This window comes from Oryctolagus cuniculus, chromosome 2 (assembly GCF_051225735.1).
Source record: "Oryctolagus cuniculus isolate XC-2025 breed Fujian yellow rabbit chromosome 2, ASM5122573v1, whole genome shotgun sequence".
NCBI lineage: Eukaryota > Metazoa > Chordata > Mammalia > Lagomorpha > Leporidae > Oryctolagus > Oryctolagus cuniculus.
In genome coordinates, this window is record NC_142868.1 from 136,413,799 (window position 1) to 136,432,814 (window position 19,016).

Below are 19,016 nucleotides of genomic sequence, written 5' to 3' on the forward strand. Positions count from 1 at the left end.
GAGGCGAGATGCTGGTGGCACTCACAGTGCACGTCTGGTTGGACGCAATGCCCATTTGTTTATTCTCGATATTTTCTGAACTCATGCATAATGAGTGTGTATCATATTTATTTATCAGGAGAAAAAAAGAGAATGTATTCTTTGTTTAAACCAGAGAACCACATGGGCTGAAGTACTTCCGAGGACACACTCATGCCTGCCCCTAGAAAGCTAAAAGTCAAGGCCAGGATTCCTGCCACGCCACCACCAAGCTAGGGACGTTTTGCTGGTAGCCTCAGAAGCATGCACACACCTGCCCCCTTCCTCTCCCACCTCTCACGCAGAGGCAGAGCTCTGTGTGTGCACTCCACACACACTCGTCCCAGCCCACCCCTGGGCTGCCAACCTGAAGTGTATAGGTGGGACAGCAGCCGGACCAAGGGCAAACAGTGGAGTTCAAGTGCATGCGCAGAGGCATCTCTCAGTCAGTCTCAGCAGCACGGAGCTCAGAGGCCAGCCTCCCACACAGCACCCTCTCCATCCCCAGAAGCGCTCCTGACCCACAAGCCATGGGAGGCCAAGGGGACAGATCTACATTCTGCACATACTGTGAGTTGGCCCCGGCACAGGCCATCTTGACACGGACCAAAACATGTCCCAGGTCCTCAGGAGCACTCTGTCCTGAGGGCCAGCTGGGGACCTGAGCACCAGGGAAGGTTGGCAGGAGGCATTCTCCGAGTGTGGTGGGCTTATCCCAGGACCTAGGCAGATGACAGCGAGGGGCATCAAGAGCCGAGAGAAGGGAGTAAGTGGGGGGGGATGACAGCCAGGGCCCAAGACAGACGCCCGACCTGGCAAGAGCAGGTGTGAGCTGGAGGAGGAGCCCCTGGCTGGGTGGACAGCCAGGACTGGGTGAGCCAGCAAAGGGGCTGCATCGGCTGTGAGGTTGAAATAGGCTGCAAGAAGCACAGTGGGAAAAACAGTAGCCAGGCCAAACCAACTCCTGCCAGACTTTCTGTCCTTCCAGTCTCTAGAAGTCCAGGGCCTCTCTATCTGCACTAGGGGCAGGAAGAGAGCAGGAGAACACGGCCAAAATGAACTGACAAACCCCAGGAACCAGACCCCAGCAGCTCCAGGGTCAACCTGGGAGCGCCTTGGCCTCCCAGTGTCAGTGGCTGTGGATGAGAGCAGTCTGTGCAAACGCCCTGCATCAGCCAGGTTGGACAAACAGATCTTAGAGCCAAAACACAACACAAAGTCAGACCCTGAGCTAGGGGCTCCTCCAGGGCCAGGGCTCCCTCTGGACTCGGGGCTCATCTCCTCCATCAGACAGGGGGCTCAGTGAGGGCAGAGTCCCAGTCTCCTCCATCAGAACAGTCTGGTCTTCCTTCCTCCTCCTTCCTGCCCTCCACGTTCAGGTGAGGGGAGGCCCCGCCGCTCCCCATGTGGACAGACCTCTAGGAGCCCATATTCTGGTGCCCCATTCCTCTGCCTGGCCAGCAGCTCCCGCCAGAGTGGCCAGGGGCCTCCCACAAGGAGCACAGGCCTGGCTCTGGCTCAGACGCCATCTCCAGTTCCCTCATGTCAACACTGGGAGGACGGCCAGACGGGGCCTCCTCCTCCTCGGCCTCTGGCTGTGCTTGTAGCCAGCAGGGCCCAAAATAATCCCCTCCCCATCCAAATCTGTAGACATTTTGAGGGCAGCACATGCAGAACGGAAATCCTGCTGGGCAAGCCCCTGATTTTTCCTGCACAGTCCCAGACAGAGCCATTGAGGAGGCCAGAAAACAGGGGCCAGGATCAGGAAAGCCCAGAGTTAGGGGGCAAATTATCTGCCTGCTTCAGCCACAAACACTCAACCAGGCACCAGTGTGGAGTTCAGATCAGTTTCACGAAGGGCTCTTTGAAATGTCCGTAGGGGTTTCCCCAGTCCTGCAGACAGTGGGCAGGTAATCAGTCCGGCCCCTAGTCGCTGCCTGCCCATGGACTTCCACGGAAACCTCTGCAGAGGCAGATCTGTGGATGCTGGGCATTTGAGAGAGGAGCCCCAACTGCCAGCCTCAGTCTACCGTGGAGAAGATGCTGACACATACAGAGACAGGCAGGACCTGGGACAGTGCTACAACCGAGACACAGACCAGCCTGGCAGGAGAAGTGAGGGAGCCAGGGAAGACACCTTGAAAGAGGTGACCGCATCCAAGCTGAGGCTTTGAGAGTGACAAAGAGCTGGCTAAGTGAGCCAGGACAGAAGGTCTCCCAGCAGACAGGACGATGGGACAGAGCCCTGGGGGGCTGGAAAGGAGGAGAGCTCAGGGCTTCAGGAGACTTCTTAGCACAGAGCAAGACCTCCCGTGTCAGCAGCAGCAACAAGGCCCAGAGCCAGACACCACGGTGGGGGCGGAAAGATGAACGTGGGAGAAAGCAGCAGCAAGCAGTGCTCGGTGCAGAGGGAAGAGTGGCAAACACAGCTGCAGGGCGGCTTCAAGGCAGGGGCTGCCGGACTGCCGAGCTCGGCACCCAGGCTGACATGTGATCACCAGTTTAAGGAATGGGAGCCATCTTCAAGTGCCACCCTGTCCCTGCATACATACGCAGGCTGTGGGCCCGAGACACAGGCGTCGTCTACAGTATGGGCACAAAGGCTCAAGGCAGCCTGGCAGTTCGGGGAGCCCCAGCATGCCAGGGGCCTGGCCCACGTCACAGGAAGCCTGGAGAGGAAGGTGACCACTTGGAGCAGACCTCAAGTTCAAGGCCAGGTGCTCACAGTGAGGTCTTTCTCCATCTCCACCTTAGGAGGGACTGGATTGCAGCCCTCCAGGATCCGGGGCCCAAGGTGGAGTGAGTGCTTCCAAGAGGCCATAGGCATCCAGCCATGCTCTTTGCATAGGCTCTGGGCCACTAGCTGGCCCTACTGGGCTGAGTACACAGCAAAAGGATGACTCCTTCCCCCCATGAGATCGGAGATCCTCAGAGTACTGTCCCAGTCCTGCCCCTCTTCCCCTCCTTTCCTGGAGGCAGGGACACAGGGCCATCGGTAGGGACACAGCCTCCTGTTTCTGAGCTGCCCCAAGCACAGATGTGGAAGAACCCGCCCTCGAAGAAGGGGCCTGCCAGGGCTCCAGAGACTGCCCCACCCACCTTGATTGCCTGGCTGGGGATCTCCAGGAGGAAGCCCCAGTGCAGCCCCCAAGGTCAGGGGTAGCTGTTTTTCTCACATGCTTCCAGGAACAAATCAATTGGGTGTCACAGGGAAGACCACATCCCACCCCCTGGACCAGATAGGAAGCTTCCACCTCCATTCCTCCCTCAGTGACAGGGCAAGGGGAGGGGGCCTTGGGGCCGCCCCTACCTGGGTGGGGATGAGCGGCTCCTTGTCATCGATGTCAATGAGCACGTCCTCCCCAGGGCTGAGCAGGCTCACGTCATCTGCATGGGGGCGGAGGAGGAGGCTTGTCTCTCAGCCACAAGGAGCAGAGGCAAGACCCCTCGTTCTCCATGCCAGGACCCATCTCTTCTTCCCACCCAACTCTCCCCTCTCCCAGGTCTCCTCCACCTTCAGGTGCAGCCGAGCCTCCCCTGGGAACTTCCGTCCAGCTCCAGGGGCCCTCCCCTACCTGGGCCTCCCTGTGGCGATGGACTCTCAGCTGAGTAGGGGTCACACAGGAAGCTCTCCAGGGAGCGGATGGTGCACTGGCCCACCACAGGCCGGCGGCCAAACTGGCGGTTATCAATGACCTTGACCACAATGGGCGGGCAGTAGAGCTCCTCCCGGGGCAGCATCTGGGGGAGGAGAAGTGAGGCTCCAGATGCCAGCCTGAGCCCACGTCTGGAACACCCAGGAGAGGCTGGGGAAGCAGAGTACGGCTGTAACCGCAGGGAATCCCCAAGAGCCAGACCCAGAAGCCACTCACCTGCTCTGCCCACTTTTTGGGTGTTGTCCAAATGCCAGCCTTTCCCCCGCTTCCCTACCTTCCAGAGCCACCGGCTTCGCAGCAAGCGAACGCCCAGTCTCCCTTCCCTGAGCCCTCACCAGCCAGGGAGCAGCGAGGGCGGCTGGGCCGGGGCTCAACACCTCTTGCAGACAGTGCCCCCCAAGTGGATACTCAAGAGTCGGCTTCCAGATCCAGCTGCTCCCCCCACTGCCGCCGCCCCGAACACACTTTGAACACAACTTGAAATAATTTATGTGCTCTCCTCCAGTGGCGGCTCTGGCCCAGCCAAGAGGAGGCTCCTGTTGACAGCCACTGGGCCTGGAGTTTCTACAGCGCTTTCATCTCGCAAACCTCTTTCCTTTCCTCAGACTTGCCTTTCTGCAGCCACGAGGCGAGGCCCAGCAGCCCCGGGGAGCTGGAGAGTGCTGGGCTCCCGGGGCCGGGGGACCGGGCTGGGGAGGCCCCGGGTGGACAGAGCCTGAAGGCATCTCTGGAAGTCAGAGCCATGGCGGGCGCCTGTAACAACTCAAAGAGGCTATAACCAAGCTCTCTCCTGGGACTGCTGACCCTGGTGGGGTGGGCAAGAGCAAGTCGGCCGGCCAGTGCTGCTCACAGCACCGGATGCTTTTCCTCCCCATTTCCACTTCAGAGGGAGAGTTTCTGAGAGAGAGCTCCCTGGGATCCCACAGGGAGCCAGAGCCACAACCCCAGGTAGCCTGAGGCCATGAGGGCAGCGCAGGTGGCGGCAGGGAGAGGGGCTCACCACTTCCATGAAAAGAGTGCAGACGTCAAAGTTGGGGTTCTTGCGGAGGTTCCTGATGACGCAGGACTGCACAGCCTGGCCCCCGCACTCCACCACGAGGCTGGGGGAGGAGATGCTGGCCAGCTGGTAGCTCTTCATGTTGCGCAGGCCCCAGGCCAGGATCTGGGGAGCCCAGGAGGAGGATGGTGTCTGGAAAGGTTCCGAGCACTAGGAGAGGCCAGGGCCAGGATGGGAGAAGGGCCAGGCTGCTGCGCCCAGGTGGGCCTCACCTCTATGGCTGTCCGCTGCAGAACAGGCTTGATGTTCTGGGGAACCATGTAGACGTTGGCCTCCCTCTGGGGTGGTGGGTAGGGCAGGTCCGTGTCATCCGACTGCAGGGGGCACCAGGCAGGATGGATGGAGACCAAGGTGGGAGTGAGACCAAGCAAAGAAACAAGAAAGGAGAGACAGGACAGAAAGAAATGACAGGCAGACACACACAGATGCAGACACAGGTGGGCAGATGGTCAGCGGCTCGGGCAGCTCATACCAGGCACCGTCCTCTCGTAGGTCACAGGTCAAGCACCTGCAGCAGGGTAGAGGCTGCCCCTTTTCCCACAGCGCAGGCTCCAGCACACCACTGAGCTGCTCAGGGTCTCCCCCTCCCTGACGGTGCTCACACTGTTCACCCGTCCTGGCACAGCCATGCCAATCTCCCCCTAGAGCCTGGTTCTCCTGCTCCTTCCCAGGGACCACCTGCCCTGGTGCTCCACACCTCCATGTCCCACACCTGCTCCCTGCAAGGACAGAACACCTGTACTGCAAACCACAAACAACATAGCAAATGCCCAGCGGGAGAAGGGATGTGAATGCCCGCAGGCACTGCTGGGGTGGCTTCCTCACTCCTGCAGGCCAGAGAACAGCCAGGCCTGTGTCTCCCTGGGCCTCCTAGAAGTTTGCTAAAGAGACTGGGTCAGGGATCCCCAGCGATCTCTAAGAACTATGGGAGAGGCAGGGTTGGGCCAGGGAGACCTCCCACCTTAGACTAGTTGACTACTAGCTAACTACTAGTTAATGTGTTTGACCACTTATGAAGCTAATGAGCTATTTCACTTTGCTTATAGCTCAACTTTTTCATCTACAAAGTGGTTAGTGGACATTATCAATCTCTAAAGGTTAGTGCAAGGGTACAGGAAATGAATACCTGTCCAACACTCAGAAGAGTGCCTGGTTCGCTAAACTCTCACTAGGACTCCTGACCTACCTAGCACCTTTGTGACCACGAGAGAAAGATGTCCCTTTCTTAAAACTCTACTTCCCATATCAGAAAACAGGCATGGTCTTCATTATTAGTACAAGACACTTTACTGCCACCTACTGGAAACTGTTCTAACAAATACAAATAGATGAGGTCTGTGCCAGAAATTATCCCTCCCTTGACACAGTGCCCTTGTGCAGTGCCTAACCTGCACATCCATACGTGGAGGACCTCCCATTTAGGAAATACTGGTTATACTTTAAAGGGCTGTGCTGGATACTTTATGGAGCTTGCCTCATGTAATCTTCATTTAGTAAACAAAGGAGTCACTGGATACATTCTCCAAGTGACCTGGTTTCTTCTGAAAAGGTCGTACACCTATCCACAGATGCTCTGATGTAGATGGTGGGAGATCTGAGGCGGAGAAAATGCCAGCTTCCTCCTGCCTCCCTGAATCGCTTCACAGCCCAGCCGCCCATCACTCTTGCCCAGCGACACCTTGACCTGCAGTGGGAAGCAGCTCAGTTCTGGAGTCAGACGGGCCTGGCCCCTACTTTCAGCTGTGCCCCTCCCCTGTGTGCCCAGGGACAACAGCCCCTTCTGAAGCTGCTCTGAGAACAGCAGGACAGCACAGCTACACAGAGCATCTGTCATACACGATGCGCTCTCCACGTGGCTGTGACCACAGCAACGGCTCCAACTGTGGCTGGGACCATTGTCTGCACCAACGGTGCTGGTGTTGATCTTCCAGGGATGACTTGAGGACAGCTCGGTCCCTGGGAGCACCTCTGAGTGAGACATTGGCCTCGCCACGTCCCCATGTCACCATAGCACAGTGCCGGAACCCTGTAGTCCCCTCCATGCCCGACACTCCACATGGGAAGCTCCTACTCTTTTTTGATTGAGAGGGAGGGTGTCAGACAGGGCTGGCCCAGCACACACCTCCAGGGGGTGCTGTGCATGTCATATTCCACACAGAAGGGATCCCTGGAAAATGGAGTTGGGGCCTCCACAGCCGCAGCGGTGGCCTGGCTGCTGAGAGGACCCCAAGTTTGGTGTGTACCCAGGGCACCCTGAGGCCACCACCAGCAGGTGGCTATGCAGAAGTGACCTGCTCGTGGCCCACTCATGGTCTCTCCTGGCTAGTGTCCAGCCCTATATGGGCCCAGGGCCAAAAGCCCAAGACAAAAGGGGGCAAAAAGAAGGGGCCAGGGAGGGCTCAGCCTCAAGCTCTCCTGAGAGGGGAAGCAGAAAGATCAGTCTTCCTCACACAGCTGCGAGGTTCTCCCAAAATCCCCCTGGGGAAGCACTTCCTATGTGGCCCCAAATCCTGGGCAGCCTTTCCCGGAGCCCCCCTTCCTCGCCCGGCACCAAGGAGCGTCCCCATCTGCAGGCCCCCATGCCCCTGGAGAAGGCTGGGCACTATACCGTTTGCAGAAGGCCCTGCAGGAGGAGGGCGGGTGCACACAGCTGTGGAGCGCCAGGCCCAGCGCAGGCAGGAGGAGAGACAAGCACAGACAGAGGTTAGAGGAGGGCTCAGGCAGCTTCCTCAGCACGGGGCTGCCAGCCCTGTCCACCCTGCCATCGGCTGCAGCCTCTCACGGATCCCTGCCTCTGTGGCTCTGCCCAGCCTGCACGCTGCCGCCACAGCCCTTGGTGCCGTGTGCCCGTCTCGGTGCCCACGGCGCTGCTACTGCGTGGCTGCTCTTAAATGCTCTCCGCCTTCTCACCCCGTCCTTCCCAGCTGCTCATGCTCTCTCCTGGGTCTTTTCCTTCCCCAGTTAAAGACACTCCATGTCCAAACCCCTCCCACGCCCTCCTCTATGCCCCCTCCAGCCCTCTTCCCTCTTCTCTTCCCATTTCCTCCCTGGTGTCCAGTGCTCTCTGCATCCCTCATTCTCCAAGGTCAACAGTCACCTGCCAGCACCCAACCCAAGGCACACACATGGCCGTTGTCTTCCTCATCACGCCTCGGCAGCCTCTGGGCGGCGGACCCCAGCTCCTTCTCTGGGCCCCGCGGCCTGCTCACTGCCGTCTGCTGCAGTCGGCTCAGCAGTGCCTCCTTCGTCCACCAGGAGCTTTCTGCTCCCAGCGTCTCTCCTAACCCCGGCCCCTCATGTGCCCCCAGCCTCTCTCACTGAACTTTTCTACAACTAGATTCTCCATCTTCCACCTCAACACATGCTCCCTGCAGCAGGCAGGGGGCTCCTTGCTTGGCAGGCCATCATCCCACATGGTTTGCATCCAGGCCCCTCTGCTTCTGAGGCAGCTCCCTGCTAACACACCCGGGAGGCAGTAGGTGATGCCCACAAGGGAGACCCAGATGCATTCCTGGCTCCTGGCTGCTCTCTGGCCCAGCCCTGGCTGTTGAGGGCATTTGAGGAGTGAACCAGAAGAAGGAAGCCATCTCCCTGTCTCTGTCACTCTGCCTTCCAAATAGATAAAAACAAACATTTAAAAATATCTGCTCCCTTCCAATGCCCTCTCAGAAAGTGGCCCCACCTACCCCCAGGTGTCTCTGGCTCCTTTACCTCCATATTACCCTGCCTGGTGAGCCACCAGGCACGGATGATTCTGTCTTCCAGGAACTCCTCACGCCCTCCTGACTCCTTTTCCTGGTTCAGGCCATCACCCTTCTCCCTGGATTCACCAGCATCCCTGCCCGGTCTCCTCACATGCAGTTTTGCACACTCCCTCCTAACAACCAGCAGGTGCTGCCCTCTGCAGCCAGGGCGAGCCTTCCAACAACTCCCTCACTGCTCAGTGTCCTGCAGGAGGCAGTGCAAGCTCTCTGAGGCGGCCCCCAGGACCCCTCGTCACCTAGCTCCTGCTGACTTCTCCGGGCACATCTCTTACCAGGTAACTCTCTCCACCCCGACCGCCCAGAGCTCCAAATAGCAAGGAGCAACCTCCCAGACACGGTCAACTCCTGCCCTTCAAACCCTAGCAGGTTGCAAGAGGTGCTGTGGTCTCTGTAGCCTTGAGGCTTGGAGCTCATGGGTCCCTCTAATTGAAATGCACTCTGTCCCCACTTCCTCTGGCCACCTCTGCTGGGACTTTAGATATCCACTGAAATCTTCCCTGGCGCCCTGGGCCTAGGCACTTCCGTGGCTTCCCTAGCAACTCAGCCCCACTGACAGACGCTGTCTCTCACCCTGCACTGTCTCTGTGTGCACTGGACTTTGTTCCCAGAGACGCCAGCAATCCTATACACCCACAGCACAGCCGGATCCCCATCCAGTAAGTAAACCATCCTAATCGGACAGTTGGAGGGAGAAAGAGAAGGTGGACAGGCAGATGAACAGGTGGGTGAACAGGTGGATCAAGGAATGACTCCAACATGTGCTCTCTCTCTAATGCCCTTGTCTGCCCCAGCCTGTTCCTGGGCCCTCACCACACCCAACCCCATGCCTGCTCATTGCTCCCTCTGTCTGAATGGGTTTCCTTGGCTGCCTTCCTGGACGGAGCACATCTCTCTGGGTCCACTTCAAGCTCTCTATCCTCCAGAAAACTCCCCCAGAAGCCTCTCATAACCCTAGTCCCTGACTTCCCATAATCCTCTGCGACCCTACATCCACTGCAGCCTCTGCACCACCCCCAGAATCCTAGCAGCTTCTAACCACCGCACACGTGGAAGCCCTGAGGCCTCAGGATCAGCTCCTGCGCCTGTTTCTCAACTTCTTTCTGGTCCAGGCCACCTGAGGGCTATATGACCTCCTCCCCTCAGGGACAGCAGCTGTCAGCGTGAGAGCCAGGACCCTCATTAGAACTAGGAGTACAGGTCGGCGTTGCCAGGCAGGGGGCGGAGGTGGAATGGAAGTGCACTGGACACTCGGATTCACCATCCCATGAGTGACAGCCCTCGAGGGAAGCCAGAACGAGGCTGGGTGAGGAAGCCACATGGGAGCTGCCCCTCCCTTGCCCAGCAGTGAGTGGAGAGCCGCCCTAGGTGGCCACACGTCTACAGGTATGCATGGTGTTCATCAAGCCCACTCACACAAAAAGGACCCTGAGGACAAGCAAGGACCCCATCAGAGCAGAAGCCACTTTTGGGTGTCCTCCAGTATGTGTGTCCTGCCAACCGGTCCAACACAGGTGGCTGAGCCCTGAGTCATGGCGGCGGGAGGGGAGGGTCTCCCAACCCAAGCCCTAGGAGACACCGCACTAGACAGATGCTCACTCCCAGGCCAGAGGAAGTGTCCACATACCTCTCTAGCCACCTAAGCCCGCAGACCCCCTTCTCACCCAGCCAGGGACAGTCAGGGGACCCTCACAGAAACTCTCACGCTGGTTCCTCGGGGAGTCCCAGGCAGGGGGCAGCCAGGCAGGCTGGGAGGGCTCCACTGTGTGCTGGCCCCACCCAGCTCGTTAGGAACAACATGCTGCTCTAATTACACTTCCCAGGAAAAACAGTGTTTTACATTAAAGCCTTGGGGGAGGACGAGGGGGATGGGAGACCACTGGGTTTATTTTCCTGATTGCAAAACACCAAATTTTTCCTTCCAGCGGGTTTGGGGGCAGAGGCGAGTACCTCGGTACCTCTGCATGAAGCCTGTGGCCGGGGTTCGGAAGGGAAGGGTGGGTGAAGTGACATCTGGCCCAGCCTGGAGCCCGCCATGAGAACAGCCATGGAACAGGCATCTTCTCTTATGAGGGCGGAGCAGGAGAGACGAAGCCGAACCAGGCGGCACTCCTGAGACAGTCAGGACCGCACACCCCATGGGGCCGTCCTCCATGCGCGGTGCAGGGCCCCTGTTCTGAAGGCAGGCGCTCACATGCCTTCTGCTACGTGTGCGCACGAGCGTGTGAGTTCCCGGGTGTGCACACTCACACACGTGCACGCACCACTCTCCAGTTCTCAGGAAATCTAAAATTGCCGTTGCTTTGAACTCATTCCCCCTGGCAGCGTGGCCCGCCTTTGTTCTCCAGACAAAAAAGGAAAAGAAACGAGACGGAGGGCTCAGAAAAGGCGGGAGAAGGGGGGAGATGGGGCCAAGGAGCAGGCAAAGGAAGGAGAAACACAGAGGGAGAGTGGGGAAGAGGCAGAGAGAGAGAGAGAGAGGAGAATGCAAAGGACCCCTCTCTGCCTGCGCCTGTCATCCGTCCACTGCCAGTGTGCCGCCAGCATGAGTGACAATGGTCCCGCCTCCCCACTACCACCGCGCAGGGACCTTCAGACAGGCACAGAGCCTGCACTAGGGAGATCTTGTTGCCCACCATACTGGCCCCAGGCACTGCTCCTGTAGCACCCTCCTTCACCGTTTCTGCCAATCCCTGTCTGCCCTGGGAGCCCTCAGCCCAGGCAGACAGTCTCATCACATTCACAGCATGCTGGCTTCCACACGGGAGTCTCCGTGCCCAGCTGGACTGGCCAATGGCACTCCCCAGGGGACAGGCCACCCTTTAGCCATGCTTCGGGGTCAGCAGCCCCACCTTGTCCAGGTCCCCATTATCCCGACAGTCTCCAAAGCCTCCTGGTTGGTGTTCCCCTAGTTCCCTCCCTGCAGGAAGACTTTCAAAGCCCTCCCATAGCCAGTGGTCCAGGAGCTGAGCCCTTAGTGTGCCTTCCACAGCCCTGCAGGAAGACTGGCCCACAGCTCAGGCTGGGAGCCCGGGAGGGACTGCACGGAGGACACCAGGCAGGGGCTGGGCCACAGGAAGAAGACAGAAAATCCTGCTGAGGCATCAGGTTTCCTGCAGGACCAACCTGCTTGCAATCAGCTCCTGGGGACTCTTAAGACCAAGTGGGACCCAGCATCTTGGCACGAGGCTTCCCCTTCAAGTGGGCTGAGCTACGTCCCCCAGCGCCAGGCACAAGGTCATCCTCCAGAGTGGTTCCCCAGACCAGCTGATACTGCACACACCCAGCTGGGTCTCAGAGGCCGAGCCGCTGGCTCAGCCCAGCCCGACGGCCGGCAGACCCCCAGGACGCACTGGCCCCTGGCCCTGCTGACCCACACGCGGCCTCAGCCTGTGGCCTGGCCGGCCCTGCAGCAGGACACTTGGCCCTCGTCAGGGTCTGGCCCAAAAGCTGCCGTTTTGATTCGTTTCCTGACAAGGCGACCACAGCCAGATCCCTGCTGTCGGAATCTGAGCCCTCGCTGTTACACATGACAAATCCAGTTATTAGGGACCTAAACTTTTTTTTTTTAATAACTCATCCCTGGGCTGGGTCCTCTTCAGCGCAGGCTGTGGGTTTTGGCCACAGAATGCTCTCAATCAAGAGCGAGGGCTCCGTGCTGCCTCCCTGGACGGGGCCCTGCCTCCCGTTCCAAACCGGCAGTCTTTCGCAACTGCAGCCAGGAGCAGGAGGCGGCCTGTCGGGCGCGATCACGGCCAGCTCCCTTGGCGGACCCCACCTCGGTCTGGGAGCGACAGGAAGTGAGGTAAGGGGCGCGGGACCTGCGGATCCCACATCCTGACCCTGCACTTTGAGTCCAAGTTACACCGAAAATGTCAAACGGTGGCCGCTCCCAGCCTGGGGATTCCCTGATGGCAGGAAGCAGCCGCTCTCTTCCCCGGAGCCTCAGCCCCAGGCTCACTCTCGGCCACCGGTTCACCGGCATCCAGGAGGCCGTTAAGAGTGTGCTTCTCACCACCCTCCCCCAAGGACATGTCCTGGCTTCTTCTAGATGCAAACCCCAAACGCCTGCCAGTCCCCACAAATCCCCAGTCCACCCCATTTCTGAAGCCAGCCCTGGAGCCAAAGGTGTGTTCCCTCCTTTCTCCTAAGCCTGCAACTTCTGGCTGCCTCCCGCACAAAGTCGTCTTTGGCTGCTCTGGTCCCCTCTTAACATTGTATTCTTGAAAATGTGCCACTTGATAAGACTGGGCATTGCTGTCCGTATAGTCATCTGGCCTCCAAACAGGACAGCTGGCCCTCCTTCTGAGGCTAGACTCACCCCCAGGACACAGCCTCGGCAACCCTGATCCACACAGAGCATGAGAATAAAATCCAGACAGACCTCTAGGCGACAGGTGACCACAGGGAGCCAGGAACCTGGATGGCTCTGAAGCAAGTGCTTAGAGGCCGCTGGCCTTCCCTCCTCCCCCCACCCCATCCCCGCCCCTGGCCCTGCCACCAGCCACAGCCTCGAGGGTCCAGCTCACCTCATCCAGTATGCCTGAGCTGTCCGGCACCTGCACCACACCCGTGGGATGTTCCATATCCAGGAGATGGGTGGGGGGAGAGGGGAAGAGACAAGTTCTCCATTAGTAACAGGAGCACTAGGCTGGGCCACAGAGGAGCACAGCAGAAACCTGCTCATCTGATCCAGAATGGCCGCTTCCTGATCACACCCCCGGCCCAGGATGGCCACCTGAGAAGGAAGAGGTGGACATGGATGCAGAGGGAGAGGTGAGAAGGGCTGAAGCCTAGTCGCAGACAGAGTCCAGGCAGCTCTGGGAAGGGAGCCTGTGCAGCAGCCCCAAGGAGATGACAGGTGCAGCCTGCCAGGGCACAGGGACGTGGGGAGCTGGGAACAAACCTGGCATCCCCCAGGGCTGTAAGAACCAAGAGCTGCAGCTTGGATAGGACAGGGAGAGAAGAGGAGGAGGAGGAGGAGGGGAGAACAGCAAGGGTGGGTGGCATGGGGGTGGCTGAGTGGGGCTTGTAGGGTAAGAACTGTCTGGAAATGCCGGGGCTTCCTGTGAAGGGGAGATAAGCACTCTAACAGCTGCTGCTGTGTCTGGCCTGCACTGGCACAGTGAATCCAATCAGCCTGGGCCCCAGGCCGAGGTTTACATTGTCTGCTCTGACCCCAGGAGGAAGAAAGCAGGAGGCAAGAAGGGAGGAAAGCACCCATGGCAGATAAGAGGACATGGCATTAGGGTGGGAACAGGGGTCAGCAAAGACCGTCTCAGCCATAGCTTCTGCATGTCACTCGTGCACGGGCAGTCCCTGCCCAGAGTCTACATAAGGGGACCCCAGGAACTAGCTGAGGTGCTGCGGAGCCCTAGCCCAGGCCACACCTCCAGAGGTAGTGTTTGTGGTGGGGGTGGGGCGAGGACACGACAGACTTCCCCAGGAAGAAGGCCAGGCAAGGCCAGGGCTGGGTGGCGAACCCCTCCCACCCCGCCCTGGGGCTCCACACACAAGGTGGGCTGTGTCTGCCCATCTGCCTGTGTTGCCCCGAGGAGCTGCCAGTGCAGGGGCAGGCAGTCAGCTTCAAGAAGGAACGGCAAGGGCGAGACTCACCTCGAAACCGGGGATGTGGTGGACGGCCGGCTAGGGTGAAGAAAAAGCATGGTGGTCACGTGGCTGTCACCCCAGGCCCCCAGCCCCTCACTTCTGCCCTGGCCAGGCAATCACATCTTCAGCCCCCAGCGACACCCGCGGAAAAGGTCGGTGACCAGAGAGGCAAGGGCGCGCTAACCCCATCCCTTGGGAAGAAGGGGAAGCTGAGGACCGTGGTCCCCTCCAGACACTTCATTCAGGGCAGCCTCCCCTATCCGGGGCACATTTTTGGGCTCACACGTACCAAGAGCAGAGCTCTAACCCAAACCTCTTGTTTCACAGTGGGGACATGGCTGACCTAGGGCCATGCATCTGGGCCATGGCAGAGCCGCCGTGGAATGGGGATGCTGCCTTGCCATGGCCCAGCCGCCCCCATCACTGCTGTCCAGACCCCTCCCCCAGCCAGACCACAGAGGTCTTCATCCCAGAGCCACATCGGGAGATGACCAGGCGAGAACTGGGGGGAGGGGGCAGGGCACAAGGACACTGCAGAACCTAACACTGTGCCATGCTCAATCGTGTCCTAATTAGGGGTTCAGGAAAGATGGGAGAAGAGGGCCTCAGAAGGAGGAGGAGTGGGAAGGGTCCCAGCAGCCCTCCCAGGTCTGGACATGGACCAGCCTCACCTTCTCTCTCTGGATGAGCTCAAAGGAGGCCAGCAGCTCGCCGGCCGGCTGGCTGCCCCTCAGCAGTGGGAACCAGGCCAGCCGGGGCATCCGCTCCAGACTCGGCTGACAGATGCAGCGGCCCATAAACTCGTCGGCACCCTGCACAGGGCATGGAGGATAAGGAGCCTCAGAGAGAGGAGCAGACCCACACCCGGGACCAGACAGGGCCTCGGAGTCAGGGCAGCCTCTGTGGAGGATGGTAGCCCTGCTCTCCTCAGAGGGAGGCACGGACCAGGAGGGACGCAGCCGGGCTCTGACCACCAACACCTGGCCTGCATTGCTGGCTCAGTCAGAAGTCCTTCTGCAGGTCTAACTCTGTTGACCCTGCTTTTACTTAACCCAGCTCTGTGTCCTTTGGAGACCATAGAACCAACGCCCTCAGCAGCAGAGGGGCTGTTCTGCATTCATTTCACTCTTCAACACCCCTCTTTGCAAATGGGGAAATGGTGATCGCACACATCAAGTAAGCCTTGTGAAAATGCTGTTTTCACCTCACACTGCTTTGCCAGGCACCTTCCTTGGCTCCTACTGTCGAGAGGACAGGGGCCAAGTCCCGGGCTGGCACCACAAGCCCTCCCCATAGCCCTGTTCCCCCCCTCCCCATGCTCACTCCAGCCCACAGCCTCAGCCGGCCTCTCCCTCCTCGAGCCAGCATGGCATGGTCAGTGCTGCTGTCCCCCCTCCCTCACAGCCCTGCCAAGATGAGCCCTCTGTATCTTGGCCTGCCTATGGCCTCCAGGCATGTGGATGGCTTCTCCAAGGGCAGGGGCATGGAGCCAGATGGTGCAGCGGCCCACACAAGCCAGCATCTGGAGAGCCCCCAAGCAGAAGGTCGTGCACTGCAGGGGGCCATCCTGGGGTAGCCAGCAGCCCCTGCAGCAATGCCCACCACGGCGGGAGACAGCCTGGCTCCAACCACTCAGAGTGGGCCTCCTCCCCCGGCTGCTTGTTGCCCTGTGGCATCGGTCTTTCCTTTGGAGAGCACCCAGGAGGGCTCCCCAGCCCAGGCCTGTGTTGTCCACCACTGGCTGGCCCCCATCCAAACAGCATAGTCCTCCCACACCCCCTGGGCGGCTCAACCTCCCAGGGCACCCAACATTTGGTCATGGCAACTCTGGAAACATCTTCCAAATCCTGCCTCCTCCCTTCTCATCCCCCTAGGACCTACAAAACCCTAGCCAGGCCTCTCTGCCACGTGCCTGGTGGGCCAACACAGCCGTGCTCTTCCAGTACTACCCAACCCTGTGTTCTTCAAACAGCTGACTCTGTCAATCCTGTGCTCTCCTCCTTCCCGGGCTGCCTTCCCCTGACATCATAGTCTCCCACTCACAGCTCTGCCCCAACACCCCAATCCCACATTTCCCCGCCATCCTGCCACAGTTCACTGTCCCTCCAGGAAACTTCAAGACCTGCGCTGTCCAATGCAGGAGCACTGGCCACTGGTGCCTACTTAAACCTACATTGTAGTGCATTAAAACTAAAGAGGGGGCACCTGGCTCAATGGCCAAGCCACCGCTTGGGATGTCCACATCCCACACCATAATCCTCTAGGTTCAAGTCCCCACTCCACTTCCAATTCAGCTTCCTGCTAATGCACACCCTGGGTACTTGGGTCCCTGCCACCATGCAGGAGACTTGAATTGAGTTCTGGGTTCCTAGCTTCAAGCTTGCCCAGCCCCAGCTACTGAAGGCATTTGGGGAAGTGAATGGAAGAGACCGGTTTCTCCCTCTCAAATAAAATGAAAAATTTAAAAATGTTTTAAACTAAAGAAGGCTTGAAATTCCACTTCTCAGGCTAGCCCCATTGCCAATACTCCTATGCTGGTGATAGCACAACCATGGGTCATTTCCACCAACTCGGGAAGTCCCAGTGGATAGCTCTGCCTGTGCCACAGAGTTTGGGGGGACCTGGGGACACACCTTCTCCTGCAGGGGAGTCTCTGCTCTACTGGTGAGTCTTAGCTCCCAGCTACAGGGGGGATGCCAGGCAAGGGGCCCCTCCTCCCAGGAAAGCCAGCGCCTGAGAAATGTTTGTGCAATCCGCAGAGCTCGGTGATGGCAGCAGGGACCACACAGGATCTCCTAAGCGAGAAGGAGGAGCCCAGCCTCTGCTCCACCGCGGCCACCTCTGCGGCGCTTCACTAGCCGTGTCTGCCCTGGCACACGTGTGCTAACCAGCCAGTCTCAATTACTCTCAAAAAGCTTTAACTGCTGCATAGCCTGCAGGGTGCAGGGAGAAGCCACCAGTCCCAGCCGCGGGGAGCACCCATCTGGTGGGAAACCAAGAGTCCACGGAGACTCAAACTTCAACCTCACCGGCCGTCTCTCCCTGGAGCCTCCAGGGGGTGGGCAGTGAGGGGCAGGGGAGGGAGGCGGGTGACTCACGTAGGTGTCATGATCGTACAGCTCCACCACGATGCTGGGCGGCTGCTCGGCAATGCTGGCTGGCTCGCCGAAGATCTCGATCTCATAGAAGATGAGCGTCTGGTCCCAGGTGGGGTTCAAGGTATTCTTCGCCACCACGGTCTTCTGGCTCTGGTGCAGGAAGGACACGATGGCGTAGGGGTCTGCATGGGCGGGGGAGAGGGAGACAGGACACAGAGCAGGCTCGGTGACAGCCACCTGCTTGGGGACAGCAACGCCCAGGCTGGAACCCACTGTCCCAGGGGCAATTCCCGGCTCGTCTGGGAGGAGGGCTGGGAGCCAGGTCCTGACAACGAACATGAGATGCACGGAACCTCCCCCTCTGGAAGGCCACAGGAATGAAGTCCAGCTGGAAGAAGTAAGTCCCTGAACGGTCTGCTCATTCATTCACTAATCCGATAAGCAATTGTTAAGTGCCTCTGTATGTCAGGATAGGAGCTAGGTGCTGGGGGCTGAGACTACAATTTGAAGGAAAATGTAAAATACACAAATGCAAAATGACAATTTGGATCAGACAACCACACAGCACAGCAAAGTGTGTCAGGGAAACACTTGCTCCCAAGGAAGGAAGGACAACGCAGCGAGGTTGGTCCCTGAGCTCCAGGACGCCAACAGGCTCACGTGGCCAGGTCTGCGCTTCCAGCTCACTCTGGCTGCCCCAGGGAGAACAAACTGGAGGGGGCGGAGGGCTTTGCAGGAAGCCAGTTAGAGGCTACTACAAAGGTCTCGGCAGAGATGGTGAGGGCTTAGCTGGGAGTGGGTTGCTAGAGAGCACACAGACCCAAGAGCTGTTTGGCTATTGGGGGGTAGGAGAGGAATCAGAAGGCCCCCACTGATCCCCGCTGTCACCAAATCCCTTTCCAGCCTGCCAGCCCCAGCCACAAGTCATTCTGCCTAGTAACAAAGACAGGCTGTGCCACTGGAGCAGAGTTTAGGGAAGTGGGGCACACAGATGCAGATTCAGCAGACGGCCTGAGAACCTGCCTTTCTAACAAGCTCCCAGGTGATGCTGGGGCTGCCCTCTAAGGCCACACAGTGGAAACCAGTGTAACACAAAGTCTAAGGGGACCCAGCTGGGAGAGGAGCTGAGGGCTTGGAGGGGAGGGCCCTCCAAACAGGAGTTCAGCTTAGGGCCAGGGTTCCATTTGTCACCATCTTGTAAGACTAGAAGTGGCAGAGGTGGAGGGCACTTGGACAGGAAAGTCTGGGCACGCAGGAGGCTGGATGTGTAAGAGGGCCAAGTCCATGCAGCTGGCATCCTGCTCCCTCCTGCCCTGCCCCGGCACTGCCGCTAACTCCCCATATGACCTCAAGAGGCCTCAGTGACCTGACAGGCAACCACCTCCAACTCAGAAGCCTCAGAAGGAGTGGGGATGGGCTGGGATGAGGAGAGAACAAGCCAGGCTGATGGCCACAAGGACGCCAAGGGACAAGCAACGGCCATTGCACAGGAGGTGCAGAGGGAGGGGCTGCAGGGAGTGACCAAGGAAGAGGTAGGAAGAGTGGGTGGGCAGTGGCAGGACTCCCATTAAGGGATGCAGGAAGCAGGATCCAAATGGTGGCTGTCACCCACAGGGCAGATTTTAAGGGTGAAGGGCATCTACATTAAAAGACAGAAGCTATGGGCAGCCACAGGCTGAACAATGCTGGATTTGGCTAATAAGATGCAGCCGCCAACCTGGACCCATCAGGCACAAAACACAGCAGGGGCAATCCCAGAGGGCTTCCTGCAGGAAGTTGGTATGAACCTGATTCTGGGAGAAGGGGGCAACGGGAG

General features: G+C 58.9%; 1 protein-coding gene across 27 annotated transcripts in view; it reads right to left on the reverse strand.

The window, feature by feature from the left end:
- DYSF (dysferlin) overlaps positions 1 to 19,016 on the reverse strand; it is a 189,747-nt gene that overhangs the window by 56,875 nt on the left and 113,856 nt on the right. For 25 of the 27 annotated variants that reach the window (XM_002709783.6, XM_002709780.6, XM_002709778.6 and 22 more), the window contains 8 exons: positions 17,201 to 17,382; positions 14,774 to 14,914; positions 14,109 to 14,138; positions 13,022 to 13,051; positions 4,944 to 5,045; positions 4,675 to 4,836; positions 3,594 to 3,759; positions 3,329 to 3,405 (listed from right to left, as the gene is read on the reverse strand). In XM_002709783.6, the coding sequence (XP_002709829.2) occupies positions 3,329 to 3,405; positions 3,594 to 3,759; positions 4,675 to 4,836; positions 4,944 to 5,045; positions 13,022 to 13,051; positions 14,109 to 14,138; positions 14,774 to 14,914; positions 17,201 to 17,382 (890 nt within the window). Of the gene's footprint in view, positions 1 to 3,328; positions 3,406 to 3,593; positions 3,760 to 4,674; positions 4,837 to 4,943; positions 5,046 to 7,339; positions 7,382 to 13,021; positions 13,052 to 14,108; positions 14,139 to 14,773; positions 14,915 to 17,200; positions 17,383 to 19,016 lie in introns of all 27 variants that reach the window. The other 2 variants (XM_051842769.3, XM_051842768.3) reach the window with 1 other exon arrangement.